Source organism: Sceloporus undulatus, chromosome 7 (genome assembly GCF_019175285.1).
Source record: "Sceloporus undulatus isolate JIND9_A2432 ecotype Alabama chromosome 7, SceUnd_v1.1, whole genome shotgun sequence".
NCBI classification, from domain to species: Eukaryota; Metazoa; Chordata; class Lepidosauria; order Squamata; family Phrynosomatidae; genus Sceloporus; species Sceloporus undulatus.
In genome coordinates, this window is record NC_056528.1 from 37,478,639 (window position 1) to 37,497,060 (window position 18,422).

Sequence of the window (18,422 nt, forward strand, 5' to 3'; positions counted from 1 at the left end):
ATCATTTTTGCATGTCCTCCATTTTTAAAAAATGTGTCCTCCATTTGAAAATTTTGTCCTATGTTTGTCCTACATTTCTCCCAGTTCGGAGGTCCTGACTTATGGCAACCCTAACTGCGCCCCAAACATCTTTCTTTTAGCAGAAATGGGAGGTGGCATTCACCTGCATCCCTTTAAAATGCTGAAGAGATGGTAATGGATAGCATTGCATGGTTTTTCACTCCCAGCTGGAAAATGTATAATGCTGTCTAGAATAACAATATATATTAATTGATATTTCAAATTTAGGATCAGATGGAAGCAATCTGTATCCACCAGAACAGTAACAATATTTTTAGTATTTGGCAGTATTTGCCAACCATTCAAATCAGAATAAATGTATAAATTCACCATCATAATCTCATGGTCTCTTGTGGAATGATTTGGCAGGATAATGGCTATATTTATTCCAAAGGAAGGCATCAATTTTACACTTTGGATTAGATTCCTTAAAGCCTATGTAGTTTATGAGTGACACAGTATATGGTTTGCTATTTTATTGTTGCTTGTTAGAGTGTTTATTGTCCAAACACTCTAGTCCAAATATAAAATTAAAAGTAATAATGATATCTCCTGTGTCTGCGTTTAACAACTAATGTCACTAAAACTGAATGATTGAGTGCTCATGATCATATTAGTACCCTTTGGTATCCTTGTCATCATATGATAGCAATATGGAAGAACCCATGATTAGCCAAATTAAATTTAAGTCATACTATTAATATGAGGTTATGTCAGAGGAAAGAATTAGGGATAGAGAGAGTTAAATACTGTTACAGGACATTCAAAGGGATTTTTTTCTCAGCGTTCACACATCAAATGTTTTGTCTTAACTTCTGACATGCTATATTGGTCTTTGAAAATTGGCAGTTTGCGTTGGGAGAATCAGCAAAGCCTGAGTAGCTAAATTATGCCACAATCGTAATGATACGCTCTATATTTACTCTGTGCCGATAGAAGATACGGCAAAAAGAACAGTAAAAATTACCATGAGGTTCTACTGCTTTCCAGAAAAGATTTTTAAACCTGCCACACTGGTATCACACCACAATAAAAATCAGAGTACCTTTTTGCTGGTGAAGGAACAGGGTGAACATTTCAACAGAAAGGAGGAAGGTTTACAAAATGAAAAGCACTCTGCAGCCCCCAAAACTGGATGCACTGTTCCTTTGTATACAACACTGATCTAATGCAGGGGTGGATAATGTGTAGCAATCCAGGTATCATTGGATTGCACCTCCCATCATCCCTGACCATTGGGTAAGGCTGATGAGAAGTGCAGGATATTTTGCAGTATAGTATGTAATGCAACTCAGTTGCATCTGGATGACTACAAACTTTCCACTCCGGGTTTAGCCTTACTTATCTGGGCACTTGCTGCCACACTGCAGAATTAATGCAGTTTGACACCACTTTAACTATAATGGCTCCATCTGATGGAATCCCAGGATTTGTAGTTTGTTGCAGGACCAAAACTTTCTGACAGAGAAGGGTAGATATCTCATAAAGCTACAAATCCCAGAATTCCATAACACTGAGCCATGGCACTTAAAGCTGTGTCAAACTGCATTTATTCTGCAGTGTAGCTGCAGCCAAAGCATGCCACACCACAACCCTAATAATATGAGCGTAACTTTAAAATTCCTTAGCGTAGCCACATATTCTTCTATTCATTTCTCCCCTGGACAACCTTCCATAACAACCCAGCACAGGACCCCAGGTGGGACACCATATTTTAAGATATTACAATATCTCTCATATTTTAAAATATTTTTCAAGCCACGGACGGTTGAATATATGGATAAAGGAATCTGTGGATATGGAGGGCCCACTGTACTTCTAGGGGCCTGTTCCCACTACAATTTACAGCGAATCTCTGATTGGGTTATGTCCCACTTGAAACCGGTTCCGATTCTTATTCAAACTAATTCTGTTGCAATAAAGTGGAGCAAACTCAAAAAACCGACAGTACTCATGCTATCAGGATAAATAAATGTTAGGCAGGTCAGCCTGTAAATAATACAAATATATATTTTCTCTTAAGTTCCTAACAGCTGGACGTTTTGTACAAGGAAAAGTTACAGATCAGCAGACCCTGTCTGCTGACTTAACAGTATAAACTATTTACAGAAGACAAGAGGGTTTGTTTTTGCTTTTGTTTTTGCAGGCAACACAGAGTACAATGTTTAAAGAGGGGGGTTAAGTGTTAGCTGCTAACATCCTTTCACTTGGAAAGGAAGTAAAGAAATGAGATGGGCAGCTAAGGCACTTACTTGTTGCTCTTGAGGCAACTGTAGAATCCTGCCATGGTTGCTTATCTCCCGTTGGTGTGCAAATATTTGGCGGCTGTTCACATCTGTGCAAGGATGGCTGCTTTCATCAGGGCTGAGCACTTTGTGGTCCCGTGCACCAACGCATGTGTAGGAAAGCCAGCATGCCGATGCGATTGCTAGCCAGATAAAGTGCCGCATCTCAGGGCCCACAGGCTTTGCTGTTGAACTCAGTCCAAAGAAGGCTGTGCTTGTTCCAAACATGGAAATGCACAGTTAACTCTGGCTTTTCCTGACTCTCTCCAGCTCTACGAAACCACAGCAACTCATGTCCCAAGCACCATCCATGCAGTTTTCTTCCTTCCCCCAGATAAAGTACTGCATTTGGCTTTTGAATAGTTATAGAAGAAAATGATCTTCTTCCTTCCCCAAAGGGGTTACAGTTACAATTATTGTTAAAAGATACAGACAGGAAAAGAAAGTGGCTAAGACTCAGCTGTCACAGTGCATCAGTGATGATGAAGACATTAAAACAACAAATATTCCTCTTGTGACATCTTAGGCTGCATCCACATTGCAGAAATAATTCAGGTTGACACCATTTTAACTGGTTCCATGCTACGAGATTCTGGGAGTTGGAGTTTTGGGAGACATATAGCCTTCTCTGTCAGAGACCTCAAGTGCCACAACAAACTGCAATTCCCAGAATTCCATAGCACTGAGCCATGGCAGTTAAAGTAGTGTCGATGGATCGTTCCTGTAAGTATGGATACAGCCTTAAAAGACTAATAGATTACTTTAGTTTGAGACCTTGTGGGCTGTGGTCCAGATCATCAGATTCATCGCTCTCTTCCAATTGTATTTAAATTATAATTTAGGATTGCTTTTAAACTGTTTTTAAAGAGTATTTTAATGTGTTTTAAGGGTGCGTTTACACTGTAGAAATAATGCAGTTTGACACCATTTTAACAGCCATGGCTCCATCCTACAAAATCCTGGGATTTGTAGTTTGGTGAGGCGCCAGCACTCTGGCAGAGAAGGCTGAAGACCAGGATTCTATAGGATGGAGCTACAGCACTTAAAGTGGAGTCAAACTGCATTAGTTCTTCAGTATAGATGCACCGTAGATTGTTTTATATTTGTAGCATTTTAATTGCTTTCAGTTGTTCATCACCTTGGGATCCCTTGTGAACTGGATGTAATAAGGAAATATTATAAATAAATAAAGTATTACATAGATTTTTTTTTCCCCTGGGGAAACATCAATGAATAAATTGCTTGCTTTGTCTCCTACAGCCAGGGTAAATATATAACAATAGTCCCCTATCTCAGAGTTTTCCCCTGCTACTAACTCCCTCTTTTTATTTGGGTGTTGCCTTTCAGTTGTGTAAGCAATAGCAATCATACTTGAATACTGGAAATAGTGAGATACAAGGAATATCATCTGTACCAGTTTGAAAAAGCCTGACAGCACTTTTAAGATTTTACCTGCTGCTGAAAGGAGAGCAGGGATGGGGCCATCCTGGCCTCTCTAAGGAGGGAGTTCAGAGCCTGGGAGCAGCCACCAAGAAGGCCCTCTCCCTTGTTCCCAGCAAATGAACCTGAGAGGATGGTGAGACAAAGAAGGGCCTCTCCAGACTATCTTAGGAGCAAAACAGATCATGTCCCACCACCCCTTTCCTCACCAGATCGGGGCCACAGCAACCACACGCCACGGCCCTAATCCAGTGCTTTGCTGGCACTAAAAAGAATGGCAAAATGCCACTCCTTTTAGCGCCATCAAAAATGCCACTCCTTTTAGTGCCCTTGCCACTACAGTGACGGTTTTTCAGCATTCCTTTGGTGCAGTATGTCTAAACGTTACGCCAAAGGAGTGCTGTAATGCCCCCCGCCGTGCGGTTTGGCGCATAGCGTGACATTGGTGTCAGGGCGTGCGGCATCAAAACACCATGCCGTCCCCATGCTAGCACTTCAGGCCAGTCTGCTCAGCCCCTATCTGCTCCAATCAGCTGGTTCACAAAGGGAGATAAAATCATAGAATCAAATAATCATAGAGTTGGAAGAGACCACAAGGGCCATCCAGTCCAACCCCCTGCCATGCAGGATCAACCCCCTATCCTTCAAATAACCTAGATCCAAGACATACAGATAATCATAGAAAGATTGTCATATTTCTTTCTTTAACTTGCTTGCTAATGGACAGCTGAGGCCATCAGTTTTTGACAGCTCATTACAGAGGTCCTTGTGAAGCACTGATACTGAGTTAAGATACATCCCATATATCCGTACTCCAGAAATAATCCAGTTTGACACCACTTCAATGGCCATGGCTCAATGCTATGGAATACTGGGAACCATAGTTTTGTTCAGACGTTTAGCCTTCTCTTTCCAAGAGCTCTGGTGCCACAACAAACAACTATTCCCAGAATTCCACAGCATTGAGCAATGGCAGTTAACGTGGTGTCAAACTGGATTATTTCTGTAGTGCGGATGTATCCAATCTCAGGATCCACTTGAGCAAGCAGGAGCTCTTAGTGCTTGCATTATAACATGCACAGAGCTGTCTTACCTACAGCAAACAGGTAGTACTGTAATGTGAAAGGAGCTTATCTGAACCCATCTACTGGAAGTAAAGCCAACACTTATTCCCCATCCTTAACCCACACAGCAAGTCCCCAAAACCAGAGAGGGAAATCAAAATTGAAATTCTGAAATTCAACTCTCTCTTTATCCAAAATAAATTCACAACCGTAGCCCTTATTTAATAGCTTACTCTATGAAAGCCTTAGAAGTCAGTTCCAGAGCGAAATCTATCTGGCATTCAAATGGAATAAATCTGCAGAAGCAACAGAATACCAAATGCTGAAGAGGGCTAATATGGGAAGCCTCAGCAAAAAAAGAGATGCTGAAATTCAGAAAGAGGCAAAAATGCAAAGAGAAAAAGCAAAAAATAAAAGTTTAAAATACAGTGGCTGGGCCAAACCATTTTTCCCTGCTGAGTTGAGCTGACAAAACAAAAAATATTGATTGTCCAGGCTGATGCAGTACAAATTAAAGCCAGAGAGGGATGCTCTCCCTTCCTGGGTCTAGCAAGCTTTGCATTTTGGCATGGGACTGGAGGAAAGATGGAAGACCTACCTAATGAAATCCATATTCCTTCTTTTCAACTATATCAATGTGCCCCAAATGGTAACAGCTCCCGCTTCTTTATATTCTGAATTTGCACAGGCTTCATGAGATGTGTCCTATCCTACAATTATGGCTGCTTTATGGGCTGGGTCCTTCTTTCTGCTCCACGTGGATTGCTGAAGTTGCAGAGCTCAAGTTTTGGACCCCACACCAATATGGTCAGTGAAATTGTATCCCTTTCTTCAGCTGACCAGCCATTGCACTGATTTATTTGGCATAAAATTATGTTATTTGCGAGTGTTCCCCAAGAAGAAAATATAATCAAAGTGGTTGTCCTACTTCCTTTTAAGGAAAAAAGATTTGGAGACTTACAGTACTTTTGCAATATCTGTTTACTGTGCAAATACACACTCAGCAGTAGAAAGACTCACGGCATCAAAAGCCCTGAACATCGGTTTCTCCAAAAATAAAGAACATCTGCTTAGACCCATCCTCATAGACTATCACGGAAGAAACCCAAAGGGCCATCCAGTCCAACCCTGTGCCATGCAGGAACTCACAATCAAAGCATCCTCAACAGATGGCCATCCAGACTCTGTTTAAAGACCTCAAAAGGAGACTCCACTACTCTCCGAGGAAGTGTGCTCCACTGTCGAATAGCTCTTACCTTCAGGAAGTTCCTACTAATGTTGAGCTGGAATCTCTGTTCCTGCAGCTTGCATCCATTGCTCCATTATTGTGACCTATTCTGTGGAGCAGCAGAAAACAAGCTTGCTTCCTCCTCAATATGACATCCCTTCAAATACTTAAACAGGGCCATCATATCACCTCCTAACCATCTCTTCTCATAGCCAGCTCCCTAAGTTGTTCCTCATAGGGCATGGTTTCCAGACCCTTCACCATTTTAGTCGCCCTCCTTTGGGCATGCTCCAGTTTCTCAATGTCCTTTTTGAACTGTGGGGCCCAGATATTGACACAGTATTTCAGGTGATGTCTGACCAAAGCAGAATAGAGTGGCACTATTACTTCCCTTGATCTAGAGCAGGGGTAGGCAATCTTTTTGAGCCGGGGGCCGGGTTGCTGTCCCTCAGACAACTGGGGGGCCGAAGCCAAAAAATAAATAATTAAATAATTTTTAAAAAATAAATAAATATATAAATAAACCAGGACAAATGTAGGACAAAATTTTCAAATGGAAGACACTTTTTTTTAAAAAATGGAGGACATGTGAAAAAATTTGCTGATTTTTAAAAAAATGTTAATATAAATGCATGTTTCTGAGGCTTCTATAGACAATTGCCCCCCAAAGGCCCCGGCGGCAATCGCCGGCAGGACCGGGCTGGGGCCGGTCCCAAGGCCTCGCCAGGCCGCATCCGGCCCACGGGCCGCAGGTTGCCTAACCCTGATCTAGAGACACTATACTTCTATGGATGCAGCGAAGAATCACATTGATCTTTTTAGCTGTCATATCACACTGTTAGAAAGTTCCCAAAAGTAAAAACTAGTGGGTTTGGGCGGCTTTCTGTTTGGGTTAATGTCGCATTATTTCTCCTGCACACAAACATCTGAAAATCTACCCGCTTTTATGGGTTTTGTCCACTTTTTGTTCAGGTTAACCCCTGACATTGTTTGAAAACCTACCTATTTTTTGCAGGTTTTTTCTAGTTTAAATTAAGTTTCTGCACAGGATCCATGCCATGTGATAAACAAAAAAAAGAAAATAATCTCTTCAATGAATACATTTACATGACATTATTATTTGTTTTAAGTGATACAGAAGGCAAAATTGTGCTGATCATGGATGCTTCTGCTGCTGCTTCGCATGTGTCCTGGGAAGAGCTGCTTTACACAAAAGCCAAACCAAGGAAATCACCACAGATGTTAAACTATTGACATACTGTCCTCTTGCATCTGGAATGAGTGACACATTTAAACTGGCAACCTGCCCAGCCAAAGCTTCTTGTAGGGGTGGAGAAAGGTGTTTATAAAAATGACAATCCAAGCAACTACATGCCAAAAACAGTATCAATAGTAATAATAAAACCTTTGAGGCGGAGTTGCTTTTATACCATACCAGTCTGAGAGGAAAAAGAGGAGGCAAGCTCAGACAAAGCCCAGGATTATCAAGAGAGGGTAAAGACAAATGCCAGCAAGGAGAATATCTAGGTGGAAAGCTATATTCAGATCTGTACCTGTTAATGACACATCAAGATTCTCACACAGTTAGTTGTGTTTGCTCAACTAGACATTGACATGGTAAAAAAAAGAGGAGCATCTCACTCTTCTTATAAGTACTGTATAAGTTACAGAATAGATCATTTTTGCCAAATAAAGAAAAGAATCAAAATATCCTAACATGACTGGCTAGTACATTCTCCTAATCGTACTCACAGATCAGATGGGATTTGTAGTCCTTGATGTACATGAGATAACTAGGAGCCAGGACTTCATTGTCCAACTGTCAGTTCTCCTTGGTCTGTTTTGGGAAAGCGAGAGGCAAAAGCCTCATGGTGTTTTTTATAACCTCTGCTCAGAATCATCTTAAAGGTCCGCACTTCTGCTCAGATGCCCATCCCAATTGCTATCTCGTCACCTATGTGATGCTGAGCCCCATTAAAATGCAACCGTAGTGGTCTGAACATTGAATTATGACCTGGAGACCAGCGTTCAAAATCCTGAGCATAAAAACCCACTGGGTGACCTTGGGCAAGTCCCAATCTCTCAGCCTCGGAGGACAGTAATGGCAAACCCCCTCTGAAAAAACTTGCCAAGGAAATCCTATGATAGATTTGCCTTAGGGTCAGCATAAATCAAAAATGACTTAGAGGCACCCAGCAACAACAACAATAATTTCCTTCCACATTTAACTCTTTGTTATCTGGGAAAAAGGTACAGGCTCAAAAGAGTTCAAGCCATATATACATGTATGGGGATCAGACCTCAGGCAGATAGGATTCATACTTCCGTTTTGTGCCGGCTTTGCTTGTGCATCACTTGACACCCACATTATGTAACTAAGAAGCTAACCACATGGTCATCACAGCCGCTGTATGAGAAAGACAAAGATTAACGACAGGCCATGGACTGTGGCAGCAGGGATGGGAGGAAGAGGGAGATCAGACCCTATAAAAAGCATATATAACACATACACATTCAAAGGGTCCTAGTGGAAATCAAGTTTAATTCTCACCTGAGGGCAGAAATACTAATGTAAATTAACTTTTGTAAGGCCATGAAGCCCACCTTGAGTAAGTCACACTCTCTCATCCTCAGGGGAAGGCAATGGCAAATCTCTGGACAAGAAAACTCCATTATAGGGTTGCCTTGAGATTGCCATAAGTCAGAAACTACTTGAAGGTACACACACCCCACACAAAATAATCAGAATTGTAATGAAACCTACAATACCCATGTAGAAATGGCATTGAAAACCTTCACAACAATACAGTTCTACATGTGCCGATTTCAATGCGGCTAACACTCAGGGAAGTGGGGATAGGATTGCAGACAATGTGATGCAGTGGTTAGTGCTGGGCTAAGGTTAGAGTTCAAATTCTCTCTCAACCATGACGCTTACCCTGGGTAAACTTGAGCCAGTTACTATTTCCCAGCTTAACTTACCTTGCAGAGTTGTTGTCAGGTTAAAAACATGGAAAGGAGCACTATCTCACCTTTGGTTCCTTAATATACCGAATAAGTAAAAGTAGTCTACTGACACACTGTCATAAAATCTGGTAATAAAACATCTCTCTGCCTTCCCATCTCCTTCTCCTGAAACACTCCCAGCTACAGGTATGGAAACCACAATGCTCTTTAAACATCACATAAGAAGGTTTAGAATGTGGATGAGATATAGGACACTGATGCTACTGCATTCAGTGTAACCAGAATACAGAGGATTTGTGATGAGAAACCTCTGCCTTGGCACCAATTGTGCTTATGAACAAAGAACAATTATTTCCCCACACAAAACACAAACAATCAAATTGATGCACAAGAGAAAGGAGTTGGGGGGGGGAGAGAACTAGAAAGCATATGGTGGCATGCTTGGGTGTATAACTGACCGGCGATGCTAATCCCTCCGCCTCCCCATATTCTTAAAATAGACAGATGGAGCCTTTTGACATCTTGAGCACTGACATTCCCCAGCTTGCATTAGTAGAGCCTGCCTCAAAGATTAAATCCCATAAGGCTGGGAGGGGGTGCATATCCCCCCTCCCCAGAGCAAGAGATTTCAGCCTCTTAAGAAAAGCACTTTGTGTCCCATGCCCTGATGATGCCATTGTCTGGCTTTTCTCTAAACTGGGGTCTCCAAAGAAAGAAAGATTTCACTGGGATGCTTGGTCAGCAACTAGATTTCCTGAACAAGGTGTCAGGCCAAACACCTCCATGTCAACACACATACACATCTCTCAGATTTCCACCTGCCAAGGAGCCCTTCTCCATCTTGGCAAGGCGTATTGACTCTTTCCACACCCTTCTTTTGTCCTTAAGCTGGCAGCGCCAGCTAGCATTCCTCTGGTGGGCAGGTCTGGCCCACAGGCCTCCAGCTGCTGACTCCTGCTTTAAAGGGATTAGATCTCCCTCTCTTTCAAAGGGAGGCTGTTGCTGATGGCACAATATTATATGTGTGTGTGTGTGTGTGTGTGCGCGCATGCGCATAGCACAACACATAAAACGCATGCCTAAGGTGCTTCAGAATCATTTGACAATGCCAACCCTCCATATCCATTCAAAGAACCAACAACCTCGTCCTTCTGGAATTCTTAGTTCATAATTTAATATTTTAAATTCACTTTTATGACATTCTTCCCTGTCTTTTTCCTTTTAAGAAAATGCTCAAGGTGGCTAATGAACATCACAAAAACAATATGTAGAGAGATCTTGTCACACCTTTGAGACCAACTGGAAGGAAATCCAAAAATGCTACAAGATCTCTTTATGTTCTGATTTAAAAGACTAACACAGCTATATCTTTGAATCACTAAAACAATGTTGTCGCTGTCAAGTCAAAGGCTTTCAGGGCTAGCATCCATAGTTTTCTGTGGGTTTTTTGGGCTACGTGGCCATGTTCTGGAAGAGTTTATTCCTGACGTTTCACCAGCACCTGTGGCTGGCATCTTCTGAAGATGCCAGCCACAGATGCTGCCGAAAAGTCAGGAATAAATTCTTCCAGAACATGGCCACGTAACCCAAAAACCCTCAGAAAACTAATGTTGTTGTTGTTGTGTGCTTTCAAGTCATTTCTGACTTCTGGTGACCCCAATCATGGGGTTTCCTTGGCAAGATTCATTCAGAGGGGGTTTGGCATTGCCATCTTCTGAGGGTGAGAGAGTGTGCTTTGCCCAAGGTCACCCAGTGAGTTTACATGGTCAAGCCGGAATTCAAACCCTGGTCTCTAGAGTCCTAGTCCAATGCTCAAACCACTTCACCATGCTTTCAACAATACAGGAATTAAAATGACCACGAGAGTAGTCTGTGCACCGACTGAAGGAGAACCACCACCTCCCTTCTGAAAGCCTTTCTCCTTGGATTGTAATCCCCTGGAAGAAAGATCTACACGTGCACGCCTACACATCCATGCTCAGATGTAAGGACGGCATTCCTGATCTGCAAATTCTCAGGGTCCAGCTTCAAACCCTGGGATCTAGAAAGGAGGAAAAGAAAGGGAAGCTCAGAAGCATGTGCAAAGTATGCTCCAACCACAGCAAACTCTTTATTTCAACAACTCCAAGGTGCATGTGCAATGGAATAATAATGCCGTTTGACACCACTTTGACAGCCATGGCTCCATCCTAGAGACTCCTGAGATATGTAGTTTGGCAAACCACCTCTTGGGCAGACCTTGTGAAACTAGAAATTCCAGGGTTCCCAGAATGGAGTGACAGCACTAAAATTGGTGTCAACCTGCATTATTTCTACAGTGTAGGTGCACCTGGGGTTTCTAGGAGGTTAGAGGTGGGTACTTTGGAGAAGGGGTTTGCCTGTTCTACACCTCCCAGTCTAGAAACTAGGAACATGATCCACAGACTTTTTAGACTTAAAATATACATTTTAAATTACACATTTTAATTTTTAAAGAAATTGAAATTTTCTTTAAAACATTATATTTTCCCAAATGTTTACTTCAACCCCATCAAACCAGGATGTTTGTAACCATGCAATGTATCCCATGTAAATGCATTGATACCAATAGGCTACTGTAATTTAAAAGTACCTTTTTAAATTTTTCTAGCTGTTTTACGTCACCGCTCTTGTCATGGCATCCAATGATAAGAGGGAAATGAGGACTGAGTCCCATTTGCACAGAAAAATTTGACTATAAGGGGGCATCCGCACTGGAGAAATAATCTGGTTCGACCCCACTTGAACTGCCCTGGTGTTTGAACAGCTAAAGTTGCAAGTTGGGGCTTGCAAGGGGAAGGAGGACATCCTTCTGGACAGAGCTTTAAAATATCTTGTTCACACTGCAGAGATTAAGCAGCTCGGCACCAGTTTAACTGCTCTGGCACAGTGCTATGGAAATCTGGGATCTGGAGTTTTGTGAGACATTGAGCCTTCCTCATGAGGCAGCTCTGATGGCCCAACAAACTACACTTTCCAGATTTCCATAGCCTTGAGCCAAGGCAGTTAATGTGGGGTCAAACTGGGTTATTTCTGCAGTGCAGATGCAACCCAGGGCAACCCAGACATGAGAGGAGATCAATGGAGTTTTGACACCATGGGTCCAAAACACACTATAGAAATAATCCAGTTTGAGACCGCCTTAACAGCCTTGTCTCAGTGATAGGGAATCCTAGGAACTGTAGTTTAGAGGATTCTCTAGCCCTGAGCCAGGGCAGTTAAAGCTATGTCAAACCGGATTAATTCTGCAGTGTGGTTTGAACCAGGATACTGTACCACTTCTCCATGGATTTCTTCCCATCCCACATACAGTAGCCTTGGGTTGCATCTGCAGTCAGAACTAACCTGGTTTGACTCCACTTTCACTCACTTCACCCTGTGCTATGGAATTCTGGGAAGTATCATTTGGTTGGATACTAGACAGGGAAGGCTAATTGTCTCACCAAACTACAAATCCCAGAACTCCCTCGCATTGAGCCAGGGCAGTTCAAGCAGTCTCAAAGGGGACTGTTTCTGCAATGTGTTTTGGTAAAAGCACTGAAACAAATGCCAGTACGTGCCCATAGGGAAAGATAGGGGAATACTTGCCCATAGGGAAATAGAGGAGAGTACTTGTCTATAGGGAAAGATAGGGGAATATTTGCCCATAGGGAAAGATAGGGGAATACTTGCCCATAGGGAAATAGAGAATACTTGTCTATAGGGAAAGATAGGGGAATATTTGCCCATAGGGAAAGATAGGGGAATACTTGCCCATAGGGAAATAGAGGAGAATACTTGTCTATAGGGAAAGATAGGGGAATATTTGCCCATAGGAAATATCGGGAATACTTGCCCTAGGGACAATGATGAGAATAATTGTCTATAGGGAAAGATAGGGGAATATTTGCCCATAGGGAAAGATAGGGGAATACTTGTCCATAGGGAAGCATAGGGAAATATAGAATACTTACCCTATCTTTCCCTATGGGCAAGTCCTGTCATTTCTTTTGGACCCAGCAGGAGTGTGATGCCACCCTAGGGATGCCATGGAGGGTCTCAGGTCTCAATCCCCCTCCCTTTGGGGGGCCAGAAATCCCACCCAGGCACCCCTCTTCCCTCTGGGGCCTCTCCCAGCCCCCTTACCCTTCCCGGTGCCTCCTCCTCCTGCAGCCGGTTCTCCTTCTCAGCCAGGCAGCCTCTGCTCCGCTGCAGCCTGGCTCCTCCCCGGGAGGAGCTCCAGCTCCAGCAGCAGCCCGGCCTCGGCGGTTCCTAGCCTTTGTCCACCTCTGGTCCCTTGCTCCAGCAGCAGCAGCAGCACCAGCCTCAGTGGCGCAGGGGCCTCGGCCCTGGACTGGGACCCCTGGATCAGGGGAACCCACCCAACTGGGGCAAGGCACATTCTCGCAGCCTCAGAGCATGGCAAGCCCCAGGCTGGAGGGACACTGCAGGAATCCCACAGTGCCCACTCCCATCCTCCACAAGGTGATGGGAGTTGTGGTCCAAGAACATCTGGAAGGCATTGGCATGGAGAGAGACCTTGTAGCACCTTTGAGACTCACCAAAAGAAAGTTGGCAGCAGCTTTCCTAGACTCCTGTCTACTTTCTCAGATGCACTTATCATCATCATCACCATGATGATGATGATTATTAAAAGATATAGCAGTGCCATCATCATCATCATCATCATTCAAAGATATAGCTGTGTTTGTCTGTGGAATCAGTATGTAGAGTGATGTTGTAAGCATCTTTGAGACTCACTGAAAGGAAGGAATTGCAAGCATGAGCTTTCCTAGACTTCAGTCTGCTTCCTGAGATGCATATTATTATTATTATTATCATCATCATCATCAACAACAACAACAACAACACTACTATTATTATTATTATTATTATTCAAAAATATGGCTGTGTTAGTCTGTATAATCAAATTAATCTACTTCCTCAGATGTTTTTTCAGATTTCTTTCTTTCTTTTAGTTCTTTCTTTCTTTCAGTACGAAGAGACATCTTGCAGCACCTTTTGGGACTCACTGAAAGGAAGAAGTTGGCAGCAGGAGCTTTCCTAGACTTCAGTTTACTTCCTCAGATGCTAGGGGTGAAAGACCCCCATGAATGTGGAAAAACCACAAATACAAAACCACCACTATTCTTTTTCCCTAAGGGAACACCTCTCTGGGAATCTCCAAGTCCTCCAGTGCAACTCCACGGTCAACATCTGCCAGAAGTTGATCATAGAATCATGCCAGAGGACCTACAAATGCCTAGAAAGGTGTTTTCTCTAGGAACCTCTAGGTTCTCCGGCGCAACTCTATGGTCAGCCCCTGGCAGAGTTGCGTTGGAGGTCCGAGACATAATAATCAAAACTGCAAATACAGTAATCAAATCCACAAAAGTCAAATCTGCCAATGTGGAGGGCCACTCTTTAAAATGTCTTTTATTAAATGTACAGTAGTTGGTGATTTGTGTAAGCACTCCCCTGTGTGGTGAAAGTTGGAAGGAGAATTGCAAATTTCTTTTATAATTGAGAATGCGTATAATATATACACACAGGAGTTTATCAGACAAGGGGAATTGGAAGTATAATCCGATTGCAATCTGAACACAATCATGGGGTTTAACGTTATTGCGTGTTAACCCACTACAAGCAAATTCAGGCAATGGGAAATCAGGTCAAGCATAGGGTTTCACGTTATTGCGTGATAGACTATCACATGCAAATTTGGGCAATGGCATGCTATTTTCGGGCAATGGGGAGCTAGTTTGAATGCAATGCATATTCACGTAATTGTGCAAAACTAGCGATTTTAAGTGAATGTGTTCTGGCCCCACTTTCTTTTCATTCAAATTCCTCCCGTTTGTTAAACTCCACACACACACACTCGTCCCTCCACATTTGCATCTTTGACTTTTGTGGATTTGATTGCTCACAGATTTTATTAATATGTTCTCTCTAGGAATATCTAGGTCCTCCAGCACAACTCTGTGGTCAACTTTAACCAAAAGTCGCACTGAAGGATCTAGAGATTCCTAGAGAGAACACTCCACTACGGCTTTGTAGCTCCTCCAGTGTAATGCTATGGCCAATGACTGGCAGATGTTGACCACAGAGTTGGATTGGAGGACCTAGAGATTCCTAGAGAGGCATCCTCTCAGGTAAAAACATGGTGTTTTTGTTATTTGCAGTTTTTCCACATTCACAGGGTTTCTATGCCCCTAAACTCAGCAAATGTGGAGGGACAAATGTGTATATGTATGTCTATGTATGTGTGTATGTGTGTGTACACACACACTCACACATGACAATGTGTATGTATATGTGTGTGTGGGTGTGGGTGTCACACACATACATATACAGTTCATCTTCCACATTCGCAGCTTTTGTGAATTTGATTACTTGTGGTTTTGATTAATATATTCTCCTATTCTGGAGTTTATCACACAGGAGGAATTTCTCTTAATTTCGAATGAAAAGAAAGTGGGACCAAAACGCATTCACGTGAATATGCGAGTTCAGTGAATTTACGTGAATTCGAATTGCGTTCAAATTGACTTCCCATTGCCCGAAAATAGCTTGCCGTTGCCCGAAATTGCGTGTAGCAGTCTATCATGCAATAACATTAAACCCCATGATTGCGTTCAGATTGCCATTGGATTATACTTCCAATTTCCCTTGTCTAATAACGTCCTAAGAATCTCTAGGTCCTCCAGCACAACTCTGTCACAGGTCAACCATAGAGTTATGCTAGCGAACCTAGAACTTCTTAAAGAAAACACTTCTCTAGGCATTTTTAGGTTCAGCTTCTGGCAGATGTTGACCATAGATTTGCACTGGAGGATATGGAGATTCCTAGAGAGATAAAAATAATTTTTGTGTGGGTTTTGTGTGTGTGTGTGTGTGTGTTTTCCACATTCACAGGGGTCCTTCACCCCTATTTCCAGCGAACGTGGAGGAACCACTGTAGATTACTTTTTAATAAATTTAAAGCAGTTAGATTAGTAAAATGAAAGAACCACAGTCAAGTATGCTGAAAGGCAATGTTTCCCTGTTTGTGTGATTATTATTATTATTATTATTATTATTATTATTATTATTATTATTGTGTTTTGTTGTCCTTTTCATTTTTTAGTGTATGAATTGATATAGAATCCCATAGGGATAATAATATGTTACTCTCTCTCTCTCTCTCTGGCTTTGCTTCGCGAACAAAGATTCAAGAAGGACTCATCCTGCGCTTTGTACAAGCGCGTTGGTGACTAAAAAGGCCAATTCGGGATAAACAGGTCCAGTTGCAGAAAGCACAGCAGAAAGTTTCCTTGGGTGATGTTTCCAGGTTGCGGTTCTTTCTGCGTTGTCGTTTCTCTTCGAGGCTCATTCGGCGTGAGCTTTCGAAGAAGACTGTAGCGTCATGGATAGTGCGTCTCCATGCCTCCCGATGCGAGGCCAGGGAGGACTATTGTTGGTGATCTATCTGGCCAAGCCTGAGATGTTGTTTCAGGGAGTCCTTGTATCTCTTCTTTAGGGCGCCCCTTTTACGCTGACCCGTGGCGAGTTCACTGTGGCGAGTTCAACATATTATTATGTTAATAATATTATGATAATAATATTCCCCTTCCCACTGGGGAATTCTTGGAGTTGTACACCGCAAAATCACTTTTCAAGATCTGTAGCCCACTTGGTCACCATGGACAAGGTGTCACACTCTCAGCCTCAGGGGAAGGCAACAGCAAACCTCCTCTGAACAAATCTTGCCAAGAAAACCCCATGATAGGTTCACCTTAGAGTCGCCATAAGTTGGAAATGACTTGAAGGCACACAACACACACACACACACACAGAGGACCACATCTTAAAGTCATCTTCCATCTTCCACTCTCTTATCCAATAATTAGTTCCATCTAAGTCATTTTGAGTAAACAGGTATAGCAGAAGTGAGGAACATCCAGCTCTCCAGATTTTGTGCTGACAACAAATCCCATCAGCCTTAGCCAGCTTAAGCACTGGGGAGAGATATTATGGGAGATGCAGTCCACTTTGAAGCCCATTCCCTCTGGACTTTAACCCTAATATATAGGATTGCTCCATAAATTTATATTTTTTTAAAAAATAATGTGCCCTGTAGGCCAGTTTACACATGTATTGTGCAAGCTAAACAAGCATCAGTTTCAATACCTTATGCCTGCCAAGTGAATTTTTGGGATCCTCACTCATTATTCTCAAACATCTGAGGTTACTGATCCATTAAAGAGATTGGCTAAGTAACTAGAAAAACAGGTGTTGCTGGCAATTTAAAGACAGAGTTCAGTACAAAGCCAAAAGAAAAAGAAAAAGAAAAGACAGGAGGGGGCTTGTAAGATCATTTATCTACCCGCCTAGGCCAAATTTAAAGACACACCTGGTTGTACCTGTTCTTAGTTTAGCAAACTGAGAAGCAGTGATGCTATTGCAACATCATAATTTCAAATCCCTTGGGAAACCTACGGCCTCGATCCTATAAATTCTCAGCCTTCACAGATGTAGGAGACTGAGACTCATGTCCTCAGTGAAACAGAAAGGAATATTGGTTCTTACCTGTGATATGTTCATTTTCAGCGATGTTGGTGGGAATATCCTATAACATGGTTTGATTCCATCTCTTGCTCCGAAATAGGCAGGGAAAACAGACTTGAACCCTAACCCTAACCCCCACCATCCCCCAAGTCAATATTATAGCCGAGGATAGAAAACAAACTCAGATAGCATTTAATGCAAATAGAAGTATAATAAATAGAAAGTATCATAAAGTCAAACTAAAAATAACTAACAACCATCCTTGCAGAGCCAAGGGAAACAGCCTCCTCAGTTCTGGGTGGGGGGGGATATTCCCACCTACATCACTGAAAATGAACATATCACAGGTAAGAACCAATGTTCCTTTTTCCAGCGATGGAGGTGGAAACATCCTATAACGTGGGACTTACCAAAGCTCCCCAACCAATGGGTGGGTGAACTGAGGCATATCACTTATGAGAGAACCACAAGATGTGTCTCCCAAAGGAAGCCTCTTTTGATTTAAGGCAACCCAAAAGTGGTGGCATTTAAACGTGGAAGATGAAGGCCATGTCATGTCCTACATTTATCCTAAATTAGGGTTGCCATAACCCGGCGGGGGGCGGGAATTTCCCGCTATTGGACCGTCTGCACGGTCACACTACGGTTTGGGGCTTTTCCCGGGTTTGCCCCCGCCCCCGGGCTTTGTTATTGTGCCACTGTGGCGGTGTCTTTGGCCACTCTTGCAGCCGCCACCGCCGCCACCACCAATGCTGCTGTTGCTGTGTGGCCTGCTGTGGCTGCTCCTCTGGCCGCCACCACCGACGTGGCCTTAGCCGCCGCCGCGGTTCG

At 42.8% G+C, this 18,422-nt stretch overlaps 1 protein-coding gene across 4 annotated transcripts in view; it reads right to left on the bottom strand.

Moving 5' to 3' along the window:
- KIAA1210 (KIAA1210 ortholog) overlaps nucleotides 1–13,268 on the bottom strand; it is a 44,163-nt gene extending 30,895 nt beyond the window's left edge. Inside the window, exon 1 of one of the 4 annotated variants that reach the window (XM_042480010.1) lies at nucleotides 13,188–13,268. Coding sequence is in view for 2 of the 4 variants with exons in the window: in XM_042480009.1 (XP_042335943.1) it covers nucleotides 2,313–2,347 (35 nt within the window). In the remaining 2 variants the exon portion in view is untranslated. Of the gene's footprint in view, nucleotides 1–2,312; nucleotides 2,533–7,829; nucleotides 8,084–13,187 lie in introns of those variants that run through there. The other 3 variants (XM_042480011.1, XM_042480009.1, XM_042480008.1) reach the window with 3 other exon arrangements.
- Nucleotides 13,269–18,422: the final 5,154 nt, after the last annotated feature.